The sequence below is a fragment of the Lytechinus variegatus genome, chromosome 8 (genome assembly GCF_018143015.1).
Source record: "Lytechinus variegatus isolate NC3 chromosome 8, Lvar_3.0, whole genome shotgun sequence".
In the NCBI taxonomy this organism is placed as follows: Eukaryota; Metazoa; Echinodermata; class Echinoidea; order Temnopleuroida; family Toxopneustidae; genus Lytechinus; species Lytechinus variegatus.
The window spans coordinates 8,965,461-8,985,534 of NC_054747.1; the positions used below are offsets into that span (position 1 = coordinate 8,965,461).

General features: G+C 38.9%; 1 protein-coding gene across 1 annotated transcript in view; it reads left to right on the forward strand.

Moving 5' to 3' along the window:
* Positions 1 to 1,218: 1,218 nt before the first annotated feature.
* LOC121419935 (neural cell adhesion molecule 1-like) overlaps positions 1,219 to 20,074 on the forward strand; it is a 38,753-nt gene continuing 19,897 nt past the window's right edge. Inside the window, exons 1-10 of the mRNA XM_041614418.1 lie at positions 1,219 to 1,378; positions 2,850 to 3,011; positions 4,577 to 4,723; positions 5,915 to 6,103; positions 6,460 to 6,742; positions 7,502 to 7,670; positions 8,118 to 8,274; positions 10,260 to 10,465; positions 18,918 to 19,011; positions 19,639 to 19,806. Of these exons, the coding sequence (XP_041470352.1) occupies positions 1,339 to 1,378; positions 2,850 to 3,011; positions 4,577 to 4,723; positions 5,915 to 6,103; positions 6,460 to 6,742; positions 7,502 to 7,670; positions 8,118 to 8,274; positions 10,260 to 10,465; positions 18,918 to 19,011; positions 19,639 to 19,806 (1,615 nt within the window). The 5' untranslated portion in view covers positions 1,219 to 1,338. The remainder of the gene's footprint in view (positions 1,379 to 2,849; positions 3,012 to 4,576; positions 4,724 to 5,914; positions 6,104 to 6,459; positions 6,743 to 7,501; positions 7,671 to 8,117; positions 8,275 to 10,259; positions 10,466 to 18,917; positions 19,012 to 19,638; positions 19,807 to 20,074) is intronic.

The window sequence follows — 20,074 nt, forward strand, 5'->3', positions numbered from 1 at the left end:
AGAAACTTAAACTTCGAACAACTTTCTTAATTCAGGGTAACTGAATTACACGGCACAATTTTACACACTTTTGATTGTGTTTTATTATCTCTAAAACAAATGATGGAGTTTGCAGTGTAACGTCAGTTACCGTGAAAATGCCTAATGGATTTTCCTCAAACCTTCACCAATATTATTATATTTTCTTTTTTTATTAAAAAAAATTTCTTCAGGGTGAACTACATGTACCCCTTTTTAGAAAAGATGAGTAGAAGATGACAATGTTGATGTATCATATGTCTTTGTTTATGATTGAGTTCTATTCATGTTGGTCAATTGTGCTGGTAATTAAATTGATTGACAGTGGTGTATAATCAAGCGAAATGGTGGGAGCCTTGTGCACTTGGGACTAATTTTACTGAGCACACACACAATGGAAAAGGTAGAAGGGGAGGGGGGGGGGGGAGAAAATTGAATGTTTCTTTTTAGAATAATGATGGAAGGAGCACACTGTCTTGTCCGTTTGGGATGTTACAGATTTCTGCCAGAATTATGATGTGGGAAAGGGTTGCAATTTTTTTTATTTGCCCATGCATTTTTATGGTAGATACGCCACGTTTGATTGACAAAAATCAAGCAATGAGAAACATAAACATAGTAGGGGATTATGATTGGCAGGGATCCAAACTATCTGTATAATTGAAAAGATAACTATAGCTATTAACCTACTTCTCATATTAAAGCTAAATTTCAGTTCTGGAATAAATCCAAGAAAACTTATTGTGAAAGAAAATGGTTTAAAGTCACCTTGTGGTGTCTATCATAAGACAAAATGCTTATTTTGAACAAACTTTGATTAACATATTTCTGGCTTGCTTGAAATTATATTCTTTTGATTACCACATGCTTTTAGTGGTGTAGCTAACAAAGGAAATAACGTGTGGGATGACCACACAATAAACAGACGGGCATTTTCAGTTATTTTTCTGATCTTCATTTGCTAGTTAATAACTTTCTTATTGTCACTGTTAGTCTAATTGTTCTCAAACTTTGATCAATCTTATTCTCCATCTTCTCTTTTTTCATGTAAGCTAGCTTGTTCCAAGCGTTTCCTTCTTTATTAAACCATAATCTGCAGAAAGTTTGAAAAAAAGTTAGTCCTCATTATGCTGCCGTGTAATGTATTAAATTCAGTGTGCAGATATTCTGCAATAACATGACCCTTTTGAAATCTCTGTTTCAGAGGCCCAAGTTACTGTGGAGCCGGGGTACGATACATCCTTAGCTGTAGGGGGATCCGGATCATTCACCTACAAGTGCGTGAATGGCGATGCTTCGGATCTGGTTTACCCGACGTGGATGAACGAGGATGGTCAGGTCATCCAGACATCGGCAGGCGGTAAATATTTGATTTGATTTGATTGTATTTTCACTTTCCTATAACTATTTAGATTTATTTACACTCTCAACATGCATAAGGTATATAAATGAAACATTGTCACAACATACATAGAACATATTTGAGAAAGAGGGGCCAACAAAAAAGAGCAGATAGCCTTATTCAGCGTTGACCCAACATCTATAAGACAAAATCAATAAATATTACAAAAACAGATCACATTAATGAAAACAGATATTAACACATACATTCAAAATATATAGCGTAGTTATACAAGCAAATTAAGAATACAAACTTAAATGATGTAATTTGTAATAACGTTTGAAAGAATTGAGGGTTCGGCATGTTTTAATAGAATACGGTAAATTATTCCAAACAAAAGTGTTAACAAATATAATCATTTTCAATATTCCTTAACAATTTCTAAGCAAACAACATAATGATTAAAATGCACAAGGTTATTCTTATTATCATTCTTACAAAATTGTTTTTGAAACTATATGAGCTAAAAAAAATACATGTAAACACAAAATCATCAATGGAGCTTGAAATTGATGGAGGTCTCTAAAGGAGAGAAAGAGAAGAAAGAAAAGAAAATGACAGAAAATCAGACTACAGTGCACGATACAAGACTTATCTTGCATTGCACAACATAATAGGAATATAACAAAAAAGAAAGTGAATAACGAAAGAATATATTTCTTATGAGAAGTGTACCATTTTAATGTTGAAAAAAAGCAAAATTGCAAGTATCAGATTTGTGCTCTCATGGATGTAGACTGAGACCTAAAAACCAGTTTACTGGACACCGGTTCAGGTAGCCAGTTTGGAAAATCGCTTTGCTATTTTGATTTCATCGTTCAAATTCTCAAGACTTACATGTAGGGGCAAAAAGCTCAGTCCGCCGTTTACACTATTTGATATGGACTGAAGTTAGCGATTCCATACATTCTTTTGACGATATCTTAAGATTTCAAGATTGAAGCCAAAATACGACCACTTCTGATGCTCGATTTGGCTGAAATTCAGGATAAGGATCGATTAAGTTAGACATAAGCCCAATGCACTTCAATAATCATGATGTATCCATCTACTTTTGCTAGCTTATGTTTCTTGAGCTGCCCTCGATTATAGTACTTACACAAATAAAAATACATAACAGCTTCCGATCTTTGTTGTTTTCGCTCTTGACCCAGACCGGCTTGGCCTAGGGGAAATCCCCCCAACTCGGACTTTCAGCCCGGCCCGGCTCCCAGCATTGAATAATAATGATAATAGTAATAATATTAGTAATGATGATACTTAGTAATAATAGTAGTAATAATATTAGCAATAGTAATAATAATAAGTAATAGTAACATTGATAATGATAATGGTAATGATGATGATGATAATATTGATATGCCGATTCCAAAAAGGGTTTTATGCCACAGGCGGCTGAAAATAGACAAATCTCTCTTCTAATTTTCAGGTGGAAATGAACGTGTGTATACTACCGAGTCCATCGAGCCTGTCAATGGAGAATTCTTGTACATTACTCGGTTGACCTTCTCCAATGTGGAGATTACTGAAGATGGCATCTATACTTGTTCAGTGAATTCCGATGAGGAAAGTAGACGGATCATCGTATCAAGTAAGACCTCAAGCGATAGTTGGAGCCAAGATTGACCGATCCATGGCCTTTTAACTTCAACATTTTTTTCATGAATTCTACCCATAAATATAAGATGTTAGAGCATATCCTTCCTTTGATGTTTTTTAATGATGTAATGTTTACTGTTAAATGCTTTTGAAAATTTAAAGCATGTTGTTTAGAACTGTCACGGTAAGAACTTCCGTTTTCAGTGTTCAAACCCTGAAACAAGTTCTTTAAAGGTTTGAACAAGTTCTTAAAGGATTTGAACAAGTTAGAACAATTTGAACAACTGGATGTTAGAGTGACGATGTAAACAACATGCTGTTCTCTTTACTGTCTTATTATCAATTTGTTGAATTGCCGTTTGATCTACATTACACTTGGTATGATACAGACTGTGTCTAATCCTTACATTTAGTCTAAAGGTCACCGCACTTAAGACTGGTGCACAGTCTGATTTTGAAACGAATTGCATTTTGCTGATTTTCTGAAAATATGAATGAAAATTTTCTTTTTATTTGATGTTTGAATTAGAAATTTGGATGATTGAATGCCTTTATTTTGGAGTAAAGGCCAAATTAGGCCACATAATTTTTATATATCAAATACAAATTTGATTCTGAAATTTTATAGACTAGGTGGTCCCAAACGAACTTGATTTTAGACCAAGTACATGTAGGTATATCGTAACTGAAAATTTATACAGTGGTACGTGGGCTTCATGAGAGTTGGATATGAAATGGTAAGGAACTGGAATAAGTACTTTGTGAGATGAGTATTAGTAGGTCTTACATGAAGCTGATGTAGACCAAGTGGCAATTTACTTTTACCAGAATTCAAGCCGCAGACATTGTATTTTCGTATTTATGCTGTATGATATGTTGGTTTTTGGGGCCGAATGAATTATAATATTTTTAGTTGCACCGGATATGTCAATCACAATGTTGATACATAAATTGTTTCAGGTGAATGGAGTAGATTGCAGGCAATGGAAGTTTCCTGTGTATTGTGAGTTGAAAAATATTGACTGGCTTGAATCTTCTGCTAGTGGAGACCGCTAGAGCTTTAACATGACATATTCAAGGGCGTAGGCTGGTTTGAGCGTGGGGAGGTTGCACATCCTGGGGAGGTGGTTCTGAAGTGGTTTGGGGGTGCAAAATCTTCGGGAAGTGGAACCAAAGCTTGGAAAATCAGCCGTTGAAAGCAGAAGAAGGGGTGCAAATTTTGTTTTTGCTTGCCAGTGTCGGAACTCCTCTGCCTCAGCGGGATTTTACCTGCACCCCCAGCCTACACCCTTGATATGTGTGTTAGCATAAAGGAGCAACTCTGCTCCATATTATACATGTATCTGTATAGAATGTCAACCGTAATCAGGGTAGCATTTTATGAAAAGAATAGCAATTGGTCATTGCTGACTACCGTTATAAGCTACCAAAATCTTTGCTTCTGATTGGCTCACGGCAAATTTATTTTAAAAAATCACTGACATGATGCTTCATGAAACACTCCCCTGCTCATTCTTAAACTTATGCTTTCCTGTTGGTCTTTGTTTTTCCATCCAGTTCCGATAACCTTCCCAGTCATGGAAGCAGAATCCAGTCAGCGTTTACTCATTAATCAAAACGGTCGCGTTGAATGTACAATCAATTCCAATCCTTTTCCCAGTGTGTACTGGAAACTCAATGGCCAGTTCATCGACCAAACAAACAGTAAGTCCAATTTTGTCACCAATTGTTGATTTCATCTTTTGCTGAAGTAGATATGTTGTCCAGGCACTTGAAGTTGTGTTTTATCTTTAAGCATTTAAAGGTCATTAAGAATGTTCTTGATTTAAGGGAATACAAACACCATGTAAGTAATCAATAAAAAAAATGATTTCAAAAGTTTAATCCCCTTATCAATAATTTCTCAGATATGCAGATCCAATTCCCAGTACTGATTTCCCATTGTCTATTCATTACCCAATACCAAGTACTGATTTCCCATTGTCCATTTCCTATTACCAATGTTTACATTGATTTCCCTTCGTCCTTTACCCATTTCCGAATGCCTTTACTGATTTACCAATGTCCAATGCCTATACTGATTTCCCATTGTCCTTTACGAAATACCCAATACTGATTTCCCCTTGTCCATTACTACCCAATGCCCATATTGATTTCCAATTTACCATTACCCAATCCATACCAAATACTAATTTCCCATTTTCCATTACCAAATGCCCATATTGATTTCACATAAGTTCATTTCCCACTACCCAGTGGCCATGCTGATGGATCAGTGTTCAATACCCAGTACCCAATACTGATTTCCCATTGTCCATTACCAAATACCCACTGCCTATACTGATTTCCCACTGTCCTTTTCAAAATACTGAATGCCTACACTGATTCTCATTGTCCTATACCTAATACCCAATACTGATTTCCCATTTTCAATTACTCAATATGCAAAACTGATATCTCATTGTCCACTATGAATTACCCAATGCCTTTCCTGATTTCCCATTGTCCTTTACCCAATACTGAAACCCTGTTTTCCATTACAGAATGCCTGTATTGATTTCACATTGTCCATTACCCAATGTTCTTACTGATTTTCCAATCTTCAATACCCAATATGGTTTTCCCATTACTCAATATCCAACTGCTGATATTCCATTATCCATTACCAAATACCCAATACCCATCCTGATTTCCCATTGTCCATTTCCCATTACCCACTGCCTATACTGATTTCCCATTATCTAGCACTCATTTCCCCATAGTGATTTCCTATTGTCCAATACAATACTCCATTCCCATACTGATTTCCCATTGTCCATTTGCATCAATGCCTTTTGCCAAATGCTCATATCTAAGATCCCATTACATGCATACTGTAATAATTTGTCATTTCAGCTGAGGACAGGTACACATTTAGTACTCAGATGATCGTAGAACCAGAGAAACCAGGTTTTGAGCATGCTGAGATTGCTATTCTAGAAGTACGGGATGTCATTGCCGAAGATGCCGGTTCCTACGAGTGTTTCGCAACGGTTGATTCAATAGGATCCACTGATACCTTGACTATTGCAGTCCTCGTACAAGGTTAGTACCGTATACTATAATCACGAAGTAAATCAATATGTGATAATTTTGATGATGATTATTCTGGTGGTGGTGGTGGTCGAGAATGATGATGGTGAAGAGGAGGAGGAGTATTGCCATTACGATGTTAGTGATACTGATAATGATGATGTTGATTGCAATGATGATGAGATGATGATGATAATGACTGATGATTGTGATTATAATCGTGATAATGATGCTATTGAATTTTGTAATGATTATGATGAAAATAATGATCTTAACAGAGACTGGAACATATTCAGGTTATCATGAAAGCCTAAATATCATGCTTCTATTGATCCCTTTCTTACCACTTCTTATCTTCTCTGTTGCAGTTCCGCCTGAATGGACCGTCCAACCCGAGGACGTCCAGGGTGTAGAGGGTTCCTCCGTGACCATCCAATGTGCAGCTTCCGGAAACCCCGACCCCACGTACACCTGGACGGACCAGTCGGGACAGGCCATCACTCCTGTCGAGGGGAAGTATGAGCTTGTTGATGATGGCGAGTTCTTTACCATTCACAACCTGGAGTCAGCAGATGATCAGACCTATGTGTGTACTGCCTCAAATGATGCCATCAATTCCACAACTACCACAGAAATAACTGATCCTGTGAGGTAAGCATACATTGCATATTGTCCCTGGCCTGTGGGATTCTGTTTCTCAAAGATCTAATGATATTGAGGATAGCAGAGTGACACTTCTTTAATAGAGGAATAACAAAACCACTTTCAAACAATATGTGGTTGCCACTTTTGCGATAATTCTGTAACACGGCTTTTTCGCAGCTGTCCTTTAAATTTTTCAAATTTTGAGATAAAGGTTAAATTTCCGACTGACAATATGACACTGATATCAATTTCCGGATGGAGGAAGACTTACATTAATTTTGTCCATGTGTAAAAGAAAAAAAATTGCTTTTTTACCAATTGCTCAAATTGCAATCAGATGAGGAAGCAAGTTTGATCATGAAACTGTTCAGTTACGAAGTATGTGAATGTCAACTGAAGGTCAAAGATTATTTGAGATCAGGATTAAAAAACAAAAAAAAACACATTTTTTCAGTATTTAATTCTAGACCCTAATCTTGGACCCCCCCCCATTTACCCAATATTTACTATGTTTGGACTGAACATTGGAATATATGTAGATGGCATAAGTGGTGCTGAAGGTCATAAAGACATCAAAGGTATTGTGCAGGGAACATGGTGCATAAGACTTTTATTTGACTCTTTGATTTCTCATGCTCTTTTTCCCCCTTTCATTTGTTTCCCTCTGTCTCCCTGACTGTGTGTCTGCCTCTCTTTCTATGCCTGTATCTTTCTGTTTGTCTGTCTGTCTCTGTGTCTCTCCCCCCCCCCATTGCCTGCATACAGGTTAGAGGTCCTGATCCCACCAGCACTCAACGCCCAGGACAATGAGACTGTGATCGAAGGAGAGCTGTTCAGTATGGATTGTATCATCACGAGGCCCGATGCTACTGGCACCCTGTCGTGGAGGCGGTATGGCATCACCGAAGACGATATCGTCAATGAAGGAACCTGGGTAAGCTCACAATGATGATGATAAATAGTGGTGATGGTGTCGGACATTGCGATGGATATTGGAGTGGTGTTGGTAGTGGTGATGTTGATGGTGGTGGTGGTGGTAGTGGTATTGATTATGACGATGAGTATGATGATGATGATGTTGATGATTATCATGATTATGATGGTTGTCTTGGTGGTGGTGATGATGGTGGTAGTGGTGATGATGATAGTGATGATGATGATGATTATGTTAATGGTTTTTGTGATGATGAAGATGATGAAGAAGAAACTGAAGGGAATCATTGTATGATGCCAATTTGTATGACAATAGCATGAATTGATGTTCGCAATAACAATAATGTCGATGATCACTTCATTCAATAAACATTCTAAGTAACACATAAGCTGTTCCGATAACTTGGCACCATCTTCTCTTTCCTCCCCCTTTGTCTGTCTCCACCAGAATCTTGATAGCAGAGTATCCGTTACAAGAAAGGATGAAGGAAGGACGCTGACCCTTTCTCTCTCACCATCCAACTATGATCACTCGGGAGGGTGGACTTGCTTTGTGGAGAGTGATGCCGGTGATGCTCATGTAACCCATTACCTCTCTGTTGAATGTGAGTGTCAAAGGTCAAAGTTCAAACATAATTATCTGTAAAAAGATAACAGTACCCACAAGTAAAACAGTGTTTAAGAACTGAGGAGGCTGCCCTTTAAAGAAATATGAAACAAATGAATAATGATATTAATAATGGTATTAATAATAATAAATTATGATAATAATAACAATATATTTATCCAGGGTTGCAACTTCAGTTCTGAAAACTGGATGGATGGATGTGGTGATTTTTTACCTGATTGCTAAGAAAGCATGAATGCTTGTAAGCAAGCAACCAGAGGACCGATGGCTTAAAGTCCCCTCCGAAGGACCTGGTACTGAGGATTAATGCCTTACCAAAGGGCACTAGCGCACCTAGTGGGAATCGAACCCGGGTCACCAGAATATGAACCCCCCGCCCTACAGACTGAGCTATCGCTCTGCTATTATGTATACCCCAGCTTTTGCTCCGCTACCTAGGCACTTAAGGAATTTCTTCCTACAGATACCCTTTCACCTCACCTGGGTGGAGTGCAGCACAATGTGGGTAAATTTCTTGCTAAAGGAAACCAAGCCATGGCTAGGAATCAAACCCATTTCCCTCAGTTGAAAGACGAGAGTCACTGATGAATGAATGAATAAAACATTTGAACAGTGAACACACATTTGCTCCTTCTTTGATCGCTCCGGGCCTTGTTTCGTCTAAGATGTAGGGTTAGGGGAAGGGTTGCAATAACATTTAATGTTAGGTTTGGGGCTAGGATAGGATATAGTATTAAATCCAGGGTTGATGTTAGTCATTCCACTATTGTGGGGAATCTACATGTACAGCAGAGAAAATATAGAAATCTGTATTATATAGTGATCAAGATAAAGGTGGAAAAGTAAGGACAGTGAAGATGAAATAGCCTTACCCTGAAAACCACTATAGTATAGTCAATGATGATGACATGTGGAGCGTTGTGGCCCAGTGGATTAGTCTTCTAACTTTGAAACAGAGGGTCGTGGGTTCGAATCCCAGCCATGGTGAAATTTCCTTCAGCAAGAAATTCATCCACATTGTGCTGCACTCAACCCAGGTGAGGTGAATGGGTACCTGGCAGGAATTTATTCCTTTGAAATGCCACCGCGCTGTAAAAGGCTGCGGGGCTAAAGCCGGGGTAATAATATCCAAGCTCGTCAGCGGGGGCAGGGATGCGTCCTTTGCATGGGTTAATTGTGGCTCATCGGGGGGGGGGGGGGGCAGACTGCTACCCCTGCCCCCCACCCCCCGTAGGTACGCTAGTGTGCGCTATACAAGAACTTCGTTATTTACATAATTATCATTAAAGGGGAATCCAACCCAAATAAAAACTTGCTTTTATAAGGAAAAGAAAAATCAGACAAGTTTATAGCTGAAAATTTGAACAATATTGGACAAACAACAAGAAAGTTAAGAATTTTTAAAAGTTAAAATATTGGTAATCACTATACCCATGGAGACTTCAAATTGGCCAATTATGGGATGTCATAGTGATGTAAGGCAAGGACTACTCTTCCATGTACTCCAATACATATTATGGCTAAATTGTCATTTTTCCAAAAAGTTTTATTTAAAATTATATTTTTCTTTCATGAGGACATAAAACAATATACTATCTGGGTTATATTTAGATTACTGCCCCAGGGGAATGGGTACTTAGGAGAAAACCACAAATCCCTGATAATAAAGTACATGGCCTATGGGAAAGTTGTCCTTGCCCCTTGTCATAATTTACTTACCCAGTTGCCAATTTGAAATCTACATAGTATTAGTGATCTCAATTTTAAAACAGCAATAACTTTCTTATTGCTTGACCGATTTCTTTCAAACTTTCACCATTCTGTTTAATTTATTTTTCTCCTTCCCAACACACCAGTTTATGGCCAAGGCTGGATTCCCCTTTAACAACGATGTATGTAGTGATGGCAAGACATCGATTGTGAAAATTAACCCTGTAATCCTCTCCCACTTTTTTCCACAAGCTATTCCTTTCATCGACCGTAGCGAGACGCCCTCTCGTGTCTTGTCCTGGCCAGGTAACCTTGTCAACATGTCCTGTGTTGTCAACGGCTTCCCGTATCCCACCATCCGTTGGTACATCGTGCAGGATGAGAGATACATCCGTGTCAATGCCACTGAACACATTCAGTTCTTACCAAACCAGCCCAGAGGCACGTCCGTCATGTCGGTGAGTTCAATGCAATACAGTTGACCTTTCTTTGAAGTTTAACCGAAAATTTTTACAGAAATTTCAAGGTACAGCTATGAGCTAGCAAGCGGCAAGCTTAATGAGCTTGTAATTGCCATGCAGAGAAATCACAATTTTTCACCTAGTATCTACTGCTGGTAGCTTGCAATCCCTTATTAAGTGAGCTACCAACTGGGTGCTAGCTAGTTACTTACTTAGGCACGTCATCAAAAATCCCTTATGCGTCGCTACTCGTCGCGACGGAATATCAAGATCCGGGTCTGATTCCAGACGGGGAGCGACGAGAGCCGACGCAACCCGACGACCCCCCTTTTCCCATTCATTTTGGGTGATATCCCTTCCCGTTACATCCTTTTATCTTGCCGACTCGCTAATTGGAGCGTCTCGCTTCGTCGCAAATAACAATGACGGATCGATAAGACTGCTAACAACTTCCGGGTTGCGTGAAGCGAACGTGATTGCATATATCTATTTTTTGCACAGGCATGCCTTTTTATTGCATTAATTGCGATTTTTATATGAAATAAACGATTTCATCATATAAATGCGACATAGATTATATTCCGATGTCTGAGTACTTACCGCCGTCGGCGCTCTTTACTCCCCGACATCACTTATCACCCACGGAGGGTATTCTGTAGTCACATTATTTTTATCTTGGTCATCATATTTCTTACCTCGACATCCTTTCTGTGGTCATAGATTATATTCCGATGTTTAAGTACTTGCTACCGTCCGCACCATTTATTTCCCGTCATCGCTAACCACCCACGGAGCGCATTCTGTAGTCATTTATATTATTTTTATCTTGATCATCATATTTCTTACCTCGACATCCTTTCCGTGGTCATAGATTAAATTCCGATGTCGAAGTACTTCCCGCCGTCGGCGCTATTTATTTCCCGTCATCGCTAACCACCCACGGAGCGCATTCTGTAGTCATTTATATTATTTTTATCTTGGTCATCACATTTCTTACCTCGACATCCTTTCCGTGGTCATAGATTACTTTCCGATGTCGAAGTACTTCCGCCGTCGGCGCTATTTACTTCCCGTCATCGCTAACCTCCCACGGAGCTCATTCTGTAGTCATTTATATTATTTTTATCTTGGTCATCATATTTCTTACCTCGACATCCTTTCCGTGGTCATAGATTATATTCCGATGTCTGCGTACTTACCGTCGTCGACGCTATATACTCCCCGTCATCGCTAACCACCCACGGAGCGCATTCTGTAGTCATTTATATTATTTTTATCTTGGTCATCACATTTCTTACCTCGACATCCTTTCCGTGGTCATAGATTACTTTCCGATGTCGAAGTACTTCCCGCCGTCGGCGCTATTTATTTCCCGTCATCGCTAACCACCCACGGAGCGCATTCTGTAGTCATTTATATTATTTTTATCTTGGTCATCACATTTCTTACCTCGACATCCTTTCCGTGGTCATAGATTACTTTCCGATGTCGAAGTACTTCCCGCCGTCGGCGCTATTTACTTCCCGTCATCGCTAACCTCCCACGGAGCTCATTCTGTAGTCATTTATATTATTTTTATCTTGGTCATCATATTTCTTACCTCGACATCCTTTCCGTGGTCATAGATTATATTCCGATGTCTGCGTACTTACCGTCGTCGACGCTATTTACTCCCCGTCATCGCTAACCACCCACGGAGCGCATTCTGTAGTCATTTATATTATTTTTATCTTGGTCATCATATTTCTTACCTCGACATCCTTTCCGTGGTCATAGATTACTTTCCGATGTCGAAGTACTTCCCGCCGTCGGCGCTATTTACTTCCCGTCATCGCTAACCTCCCACGGAGCTCATTCTGTAGTCATTTATATTATTTTTATCTTGGTCATCACATTTTTACCTCGACATCCTTTCCGTGGTCATAGATTATATTCCGATGTCTGCGTACTTACCGTCGTCGACGCTATATACTCCCCGACGTCGCTAACCACCCACGGAGCGCATTCTGTAGTCATTTATATTATTTTTATCTTGGTCATCACATTTCTTACCTCGACATCCTTTCCGTGGTCATAGATTACTTTCCGATGTCGAAGTACTTCCCGCCGTCGGCGCTATTTACTTCCCGTCATCGCTAACCTCCCACGGAGCTCATTCTGTAGTCATTTATATTATTTTTATCTTGGTCATCATATTTCTTACCTCGACATCCTTTCCGTGGTCATAGATTATATTCCGATGTCTGCGTACTTACCGTCGTCGACGCTATATACTCCCCGTCATCGCTAACCACCCACGGAGCGCATTCTGTAGTCATTTATATTATTTTTATCTTGATCATCATATTTCTTACCTCGACATCCTTTCCGTGGTCATAGATTATATTCCGATGTCTGCGTACTTACCGTCGTCGACGCTATTTACTCCCCGACGTCGCTAACCACCCACGGAGCGCATTCTGTAGTCATTTATATTATTTTTATCTTGGTCATCACATTTCTTACCTCGACATCCTTTCCGTGGTCATAGATTACTTTCCGATGTCGAAGTACTTCCCGCCGTCGGCGCTATTTATTTCCCGTCATCGCTAACCTCCCACGGAGCTCATTCTGTAGTCATTTATATTATTTTTATCTTGGTCATCACATTTCTTACCTCGACATCCTTTCCGTGGTCATAGATTATATTCCGATGTCTGCGTACTTACCGTCGTCGACGCTATATACTCCCCGACGTCGCTAACCACCCACGGAGCGCATTCTGTAGTCATTTATATTATTTTTATCTTGGTCATCACATTTCTTACCTCGACATCCTTTCCGTGGTCATAGATTACTTTCCGATGTCGAAGTACTTCCCGCCGTCGGCGCTATTTACTTCCCGTCATCGCTAACCTCCCACGGAGCTCATTCTGTAGTCATTTATATTTTTATCTTGGTCATCACATTTTTACCTCGACATCCTTTCCGTGGTCATAGATTATATTCCGATGTCTAGCGCTGTCGGCGCTATATGTACTCCCCGACATTGCTTACCTATATATATCTGAATTTTAATAAAAAGTATATGTATTATCTAAAATGGTATAAAAATATATCAGATAATTATAATGTTTGTTATAACTATCGGAATCTACCCTGAATTCGATTTTCTTACACATTTTACTTTGTTTTCTAAGTGACAGTACAATGAAAATATGTATAATATTAAATACGGAGAAACGGATAAATATTAGTATACATTGAGTATTAAAAATGCTTTGGGCCTAAAAATATGGGTCACTTGACCCTGCAAAGAGCAAATCTCAAGCTATTGTTCATCCCCTGCGTTTATCAATCCCCTGGCATTGTCAATCTTTTCATCTAAACGCACGAAGACGACATTCTTTGATAATCTGTAATCCCCACCCCAACTCGCTTACTCCCGTGAATAGAAACCGGTAAGCTCCGCAAAGGCATGTTTTAATGAACATTATGCACGATCCCTTGGTATTGCCATTCCATTCATCACGTAAAGACGACAGATATTCTTTGATAGTCCGTTATCCCCACCCAGTGGTGGACCGTGATCCGGAGGAGACAAAGCACGGGGGGCACAGCATTGTTCACAGACAATGAAGTGCCCCCTCCCCCCAAATGCTTTATCTCCTCCGGGTCACGGTCCGCTACTGTCCCCCACCGCAACTTGATTGATAGTCTCGTGAATAGAAGCCGGAAAGCTCCGTAAAGGCATGGCTTTATAACGAACATGTTCAAAATCTATATAGAACTAACATGTATTTTATTACCAAACCACCCACCCTCTCCTTAATTAAATCGTCCACTGATAGACTCGAATATGAATATTAATGACGATGTGCATATAACTCTTTTCACAGGATATTTCTAAATTTCAAAATTCAATAACTTCGTTATTTTCGTTATTTGTTATCCAATTTTGATGAAATTTTCAGCATTTTACTTTGTGAATTTTACTCTATTTAAATTGATATATTCTCAGCCCGGTAAAGACTTGAGAACATGCTTATGTAGTACAAAACCAGAATGGGTTCAATTCTCATTCTAATTGGTCTGCGTAATTAAATTAGGGTTGATTTTAGCCGCTGAATAGTCTGTAATAATTTCCATTGTTAATTAAACATTGAAATACAAAGATGAAATAAAATAAATATACATAAAAAATTATAAAATCATATAATTGCATAATTAAAAAAATACCCTTTTTCTTTGCCAAAGTTATAAATTATATTCCAAAACTGACATAAACATCTTACGTGAAATTGGGTGTTAATATATATTATGCAAGTAATGTTTCCTTTATAATGATTCAACAAAATTATATATATATTGTCAATGGCTGGTAGGGGTAATGTGTGATGCTTGTGCGTGCCAAATTTCGGCGCGATCGACGGCGGTTGAGAACACCCGCCACCCTAAATACATCTCAACACACTTAAAATGAATGGCAACATACTGTCCACTGTGTATATTTAATATAATTTCATAACATTTCACCTAACTTTCCAACAAAGTCGGAAAGCTATACTAAATGGAAGACTCAATTATCATCCCAAATAATGCCCGATTTATTAGACATTTATTGAAAATCGTTCCAGTTGCTATAGCGATATGAAAGTACTTTCGTATACCTGGCAGAATGAATTCTCTACTATCCCGCATAAGATATGATTTACGTAACTTTCCAATAAAGTCGGAAAGGAGTATAGACGCAATCATCACCCCCAAATCGATACCCGATCGTCGGACATTTCTTGAAAATCGTTCAGGTTGCTATAGCGATATGAAACTACTTATACCTGGCAGAATGAATTATCTACTACTACAAGGTATTTACCTGACAAGGTATGTTCAAGGTCATAGGTGGCGGAGCAGAGGATTATCTTTTGTGTTTGGGGGGACGCAACAATAGCCGCCCCCCCCCCCAACACAAAAGATAATCTTCTGCTCCGCCGCCAATGTTCAAGGTATGTACCTGGCAGAATGAATTCTATACTATCCTGTACGTATAAAATATCATTTACGTAGCTTTTGAAAGTCGGAAAGCTATACTTTAATGGAGTAGACGCAATGATCATCCCAAAGTAATGCCCGATCGTTCGGTCATTAATTAAAAATGGTTCTAATTGCTTGACCTGGCAGAATTAATTCTATACTATCATGTATAAAATATGATTTACGTATAGCTTTCCAACAAAGTCGGAAAGCTATTCTATATTTGAGTAGACGCAATCATCACCCCCAAATAAATGCCCGATCGTTCAGTCATTTATTAAAAATAGTTCAAAATGATGGCTAGACCTGGCAGAATGAATTCTCTACTATCCTGTATAAAATATGATTTACGTAGCTTTCCAACAAAGTCGGAACACTTACACTATACTACAATGGAATAGACGCAATCATTCCAAATTAATGTCCGGTCGTTCGGACATTAATTAAAAATCGTTCAAGTTGCTATACCTTGCAAAATGAATTCCCTACTATCCCGTATAAAATATGATTTATGTAGCTTTCCAACAATGTCGGAACAATACTACAATGGAATAGACTCAATCATCATCCCAAATTAATGTCCGATCGTTCGGACATTTATTAAAAATCGTTCAGGTTGCTTTGCCTGGCAGAATGAATTCTCTACTATCCTGTGTAAAATACGATTTATGTAACTTTTAAACAAAGTCTGGAAACTTTTTAACTAAAATGCAGTAGATGCAATCACCATCCCAAATTAATGCCCGATCGCTTTGACATTACCGTTATTAAAGTTCGTTCGAGTTGCTTGTGATGTCAAATTACTTTCATATACCTGGCAGAACACACGCTTACTATCTCGGAAGAAGTATTATTTGTAAGCCTGAGTTTGCAAAATCGGTGGATCGAAAAAAAATACTTCGGCCGATTCGTTTGGTTCACAACAATCAATCATCAAAATATCAGTAATGTCCAACTTGACTACTACTCAATACTTGATTTGTTTCCCCCCAAAATGAAACCGACTGTGTAATTATGCCTGCCTATAGCTATTCATCATTACTTTGAAGTTTATTTCGATCATATTTAGAGTCTTACTCGTCTGCTCGTGCCGAGATAATTCATGCAGATGAATCATGAATATTAATGGCATCGCCATCGATCGTGCATGCGCAGTACTGTTCTTTAATCAAACCAGAAAATGGCGGGAAATTGACGCGATCAACGTGAAATAAATCTTGCTCTCAAGAACAATATTAATATCATGACCATAGAACATTATTTAATCGTAATATTTAACAATGATTTAACGGAAACCTTTTTTTATACTAACTTTCTTTTATTTTTCCTTCATTTAATCCCCCTTCATTTTTTCTTTCCTCTCAATTCATTTCTTTTCTTTCCTCTCAATTCATTTCTTTTTTTCTCTCCTTCATTCTTTCGTTCACCTTCCCTTCCAATTCTTTATATTTTTTCACAAGTCTAACACTGTGTAGCCTTCTACGCGTATCTTTGTAGATTGTCCCGTATTTCATTTTGAGAAATCTGGTCACCCTGGCGAAACGTTTGTATTTCGTTTCAATTTTCAATGGAGGACATCATATGACGATCGACTTGAGTGCACCTGAAAAAAATGATTATCACGTCATGATTGATTCTCGAACATTGTCTCCATGCAAAAACTCTTTTCAAAATCGTAATATCACCAAATAATAACATTTCACATGACAAAACAGAGAAAATTGCTTTTGATATTTTCCCCCATCGATTTGAAGCTAGTTTGTGCCCAACTTTGGGCTCTGATTTCTTGAATGGAAATATGCCATACGTCATCGAACACGCATGCGCATTTTGCTTCTTTTCTCGGAGCTCGGAACTAAGAGACGTCCAGAGATGGAATGAAAATAATTCTGCCATATGAACATAACAAACTCTGCTGACGTCGTCAATAAAAAAAAACATGCCAGTATTAATTCTTCCATATGAACATAACATACTTTGCTGCATGACATCGTCAATATTCTTAGTATGACCATAAAATCTTATTAAATCGTAATTATAACTGATGAATTTAGGGCTCGATCCGAGACATTCATATTTATTTCGATCGCATGCTCTTGTTTAAAAAAAATGGATTGTCATTATCAGGATTAATTCTCGAACATCGTCATAACTCATATCCACAATCTTTCCTCACAATCTTTATATCAACATTGAATAGCAATCCAAATGACCATCCACTGAAGATTACATATTTATTCCCATCAAATTAATATTTGGAGCACATTTTGGATCCAACTACACAATCTCAGGCAAGTTACAGCGCTCTCCGCTGTTTGTACTTGTTTGCTGGCGCTGACAAGCACGCCTGTTGTTTCGTGAGAGTGAGTAAAATCTTTCGGATCGACTCTGCGTGATTCATGTCTTTAGTATTGTTTCATTTTAAACTTATGTTTTCATCTGCAAATATAATTGTTGGAGATATTTTGAGAAGAATTCGGGAAGAATTCTACATTGGTCCCCGGCCTTTTTTTGTATTTTGTTATCATGGAAAATACAAAAGAACTTTGCTCTGTCATCTGCTTGTGCAACGCTCACCCGGCCAGCGCATACCGTCAGTGCATATGCATGCAGCTCATGCGTGCATAGCCGCATCGACGCGACGACGCCGGAGCAAAAAAATTGACCCAATTTTCTCCGCCTTCAAAATTCGATGTTCGATCGAATTAAAGCTGTCGAACACCGTTTTTCAAAATAATCGTAACTTTCCAACAAAGTCGGAAAGGGAAAAGCACTTGTTGATATAAAAACAAATTGAGAAGGAAATACATAAATCAAGAAAAGATTCGTGCAGAAGCGATCAGAATGGAAGTATTGCGCACGCACGACAAGCCGTCTTCCCGATCAGAAAAAAATAGTACAGTTGAAGCGAGATCGAGGCTCACATCCGGGTTGCGATGTATTGGATTAGAGGCGTTAATTGGGCCGTCGCAGGGCGTCCCGAAACCAATCAATAAACTGCCTCGGCTGAATAAAAAGCAGACGGACTTCGACGGGAAGCGACGAGGGGCGACGGGGCATTGAATTTACATCCTGTTTTTGCGTCGCGACGGGTAGCGACGCATAAGGGATTTTTGATGACGTGCCTTACAGCATGCTTTGATTTCTGTGCAGGTATTTCCATGAGTATTTGTATCAGGGGGCGACAATACCAGCCGGGGGGGGGGGGTGTTCAGCCCCCAATTATTTTTCCAAAACCGTTTACAAAAAACAAATAACCATCTGATTGTAATTTTTTTTTGCATGGTCAGCCCGACCCTCTTTCCATGGTCCCTGTCTATTATGACAAATTCAATTCCATAGCATGCATTATATGTATGATAACGAACCCTACAGCAGGCAATATAAATGATATTCCATGGGCTAACCGTACCGGTGCATTTCTGTTTTCTCCTAGATCACACCAACTGAGGCAGACTTTGTACCATATTACTGTGAGGGTGTCAACAAGCACGGTGACGTAAGGGAACGCATTGAATTGGTAGAAGGAGGTTTGTATCACCCATCTCAAATCATTAAAAATAATGATGATGATAGTAATAGTAATAAATATAATAATAATAATGCCATATTTTACCCTGGGTAGCCACTTCAGTTCAAAGAAATTCTCCAAGTGGGCCATGATGATGTTAGTATTCCCCCAGATTTGGCACGTCTACCTTGATCGGTTGCTCAAGCATTCAAGGAATTTCTTCCTACCAGGTACCCATTAACTTCACCTGGGTTGAGTGCAGCACAATGTGGGTAAATTTCTTGCTGAAGGAAAACACGCCATGGCTGGGAATCGAACCCACGTCCTCCAGATTGAAAGACGAGATTCATACCCACTAGACCACGATGCCCCAATTTCTCTTGTGATAGCTCGTGCAGACAAGGTTGATTCAAATCTCAAATAAATTGTTATGTACAAAGTCAATGGGTTATGACAGTTCAGAAAATGTCGGTTGCCCATTCTCTTACAGAAGTAAGATGTTTTTTTCTTCAATAATGTCAAACAAACCTTTCAAGTGCTTCTCGCAAGAGTGAGCTAAACACGACTTTTCCAGAGCTGTGCGGATATATTCACAAAAATGTATTTATTACCCTCATTTTAAGCAATATAATTTTTGTCTTTGCAGGCTTTCCTTCTGAGCCACAGAACGTCCGTCTCACAGACGTCACTTCATCAACCATCAGGGTGCTCTACGACGAACCGGAAAACGACGGCGGTTTCGACATCGAGTATTACGTAGTCATGTACAATTCCGGTTTTGATAGCCTCAACGAGACAAGGAAATACGATAATAGTATGTATACCATCTCAGAAAAGGATTAGAAGGGGGAAACAAGGGAATTGCGCTTTGACACAAAAGTGATTGTATTTTGTAATTGGTGGCTGTAGGTAAATGAGATCCAATATGTTCAGGTTTGGATTCAAATAAAGATATTAAATGGGCATTGTCATATGAGGAGAAATAGATGCTGTATCCTCTGAAGATCCACTTAATTAACTCTTTGGCTACGGGAACCTGGTCATCCCTGTACAAAGTCTATGGGAATTTGAAATATTCAGTA